The sequence below is a fragment of the Salvia hispanica genome, chromosome 3, assembly GCF_023119035.1.
Source record: "Salvia hispanica cultivar TCC Black 2014 chromosome 3, UniMelb_Shisp_WGS_1.0, whole genome shotgun sequence".
NCBI lineage: Eukaryota > Viridiplantae > Streptophyta > Magnoliopsida > Lamiales > Lamiaceae > Salvia > Salvia hispanica.
In genome coordinates this window covers 38688677-38690525 of record NC_062967.1, presented here as the reverse complement: position 1 = coordinate 38690525, position 1849 = coordinate 38688677, and the positions used below count along the sequence as shown (strand labels likewise).

The 1849-nt window shown below is 38.1% G+C and overlaps 1 protein-coding gene across 1 annotated transcript; it reads left to right on the top strand.

Moving 5' to 3' along the window:
* Positions 1–523: 523 nt before the first annotated feature.
* Positions 524–1150, top strand: LOC125210998 (histone H2B.3). Its single transcript, XM_048110668.1, has one exon. It carries the CDS (start codon positions 593–595, stop codon positions 1028–1030), a length of 438 nt encoding a protein of 145 aa, XP_047966625.1. The 5' UTR covers positions 524–592; the 3' UTR covers positions 1031–1150.
* The last annotated feature ends 699 nt before the right edge of the window (positions 1151–1849 follow it).

Genomic DNA, 1849 nt, shown 5'->3' with positions numbered 1-1849 from the left:
GATGGGGACGGGATGCATCCCACAGCGGCGTCTCTTATCCGTCTCGTCTCTTCGAGACGAGATAGAGACGGTTTTGTGAACCGCTGTGGATGCCCTAAGGTTGAATTAGAGAAATCTACTCGTGGAGTAGGCGCAAGTAATCCACAAGTTTAAAAGGACAATATCGTTTTCATTTTATAAGTTATAAATCAATTTTACAATATTCTAAACTCGATCATCGGTGTTATTGTCCATAATCTTAATCAATTACTACTATCAAATATAGTTTTGATGGTAAAATTTAAGAGGGATCTTTAAAGTAAGTGCAGCAGTGGAATAGAATTCAAAATTCATTTTGTCATGCCACTTTGGCGCCATTGAATAGAATCCGCGTAGTCAATGATTCACCACCTAATCTGGGCCGTCAAATTTTTAGATCCATCTGGACGGCTCATAACCACGATCCGCGTCAATCACAATCCACGAATCAAATATCGCCCCTCTTTTCCTATATAACAAAACCCTACTGTTAGCAAACTCTCACCGTCTTCACATTCACGCAAATTCACTTTTAATTCCAATCCACTCTCTCTCTCTCTCTCTCTCTCTAAAAATGGCGCCGAAGGCCGAGAAGAAGCCAGCGGAGAAGAAGCCCGCCGCCGAGAAGGCCCCCGCGGCCGAGAAGGCTCCGGCAGAGAAGAAGCCGAAGGCCGGGAAGAAGCTCCCCAAGGACGCTGCCGCCGGCGACAAGAAGAAGAAGAGGAACAAGAAGAGCGTGGAGACGTACAAGATCTACATCTTCAAGGTGCTGAAGCAGGTGCACCCCGACATTGGGATCTCCAGCAAGGCGATGGGCATCATGAACAGCTTCATCAACGATATCTTCGAGAAGCTGGCGCAGGAGTCGTCGCGGCTGGCGCGCTACAACAAGAAGCCGACGATTACTTCACGGGAGATCCAGACCGCGGTGAGGCTGGTGCTGCCTGGGGAGCTGGCCAAGCACGCTGTTTCTGAGGGGACGAAGGCGGTTACCAAATTCACCAGCGCTTGATTGCTGAATTTCTGGTGAATTTAGGGTTTGTGTAAATTAGGTTTATTTTGACTTTGGGAAATTAGGGCATTTGTAACGAATTATGTGTTTTTGCTATGAATGGATGTTGATTTTCTGAAATTGGTTCTAGTAAAGTTTAATTGTGAACTTACTGTTACAAATTTGTGTTTTTACTTATTTAATTTGCTAGAAGTCACTTTGTTTGCAGAATACTGGGAATGTGATTCGTTTTTTGAGACAAAAATGGGTTTAAGTAATGAATTTGAGACGCGGCTTTAACTGAAAATAAATTTAGTCGCAAATATAGGCAGAATCTGTATCAAATGGTTAGTTTTTATTAAGTGGATAATTAGTTATTGCAAGTATTTCAAGTTAGAGTAGTGATTTAGAGACATAATGTCTCCAAGCCATAATAACATTGTGACTAATTTACCCTAACATTAAAGTATTAAATAGATATATACCTAATTAAGGAAAATTTAACCAAATTAATTATTCTTATCTAAATGCATATATGTTAATTGGAGATAAACTTAATCATGCAACTAGAGTAATGAATTTAAAATTTTTTCAATCAAAACCATTCTTGTCGTGTAAATTTTTAAAACAATTAATTAAAAAATCAGTAATTTAGATTACTAGTATTAATTAACACACTACATAACTAAATTATTATATTTAATTGTAAAATAATTTGATTACTTAAATAGCATCATATGCTTTTTCAAATAGATTTTACGTTGTGCTATTCTTTCATAACTTATTTTTTTCCTTAAATTTTCTGAAACATTTTGTCAATATAGTAACAATGAAATCATT

Bases quoted from the DNA above. Each gene is read 5' to 3' on its own strand.
- LOC125210998 (XM_048110668.1), top strand. From the start codon at position 593: ATGGCGCCGAAGGCCGAGAAGAAGCCAGCGGAGAAGAAGCCCGCCGCC.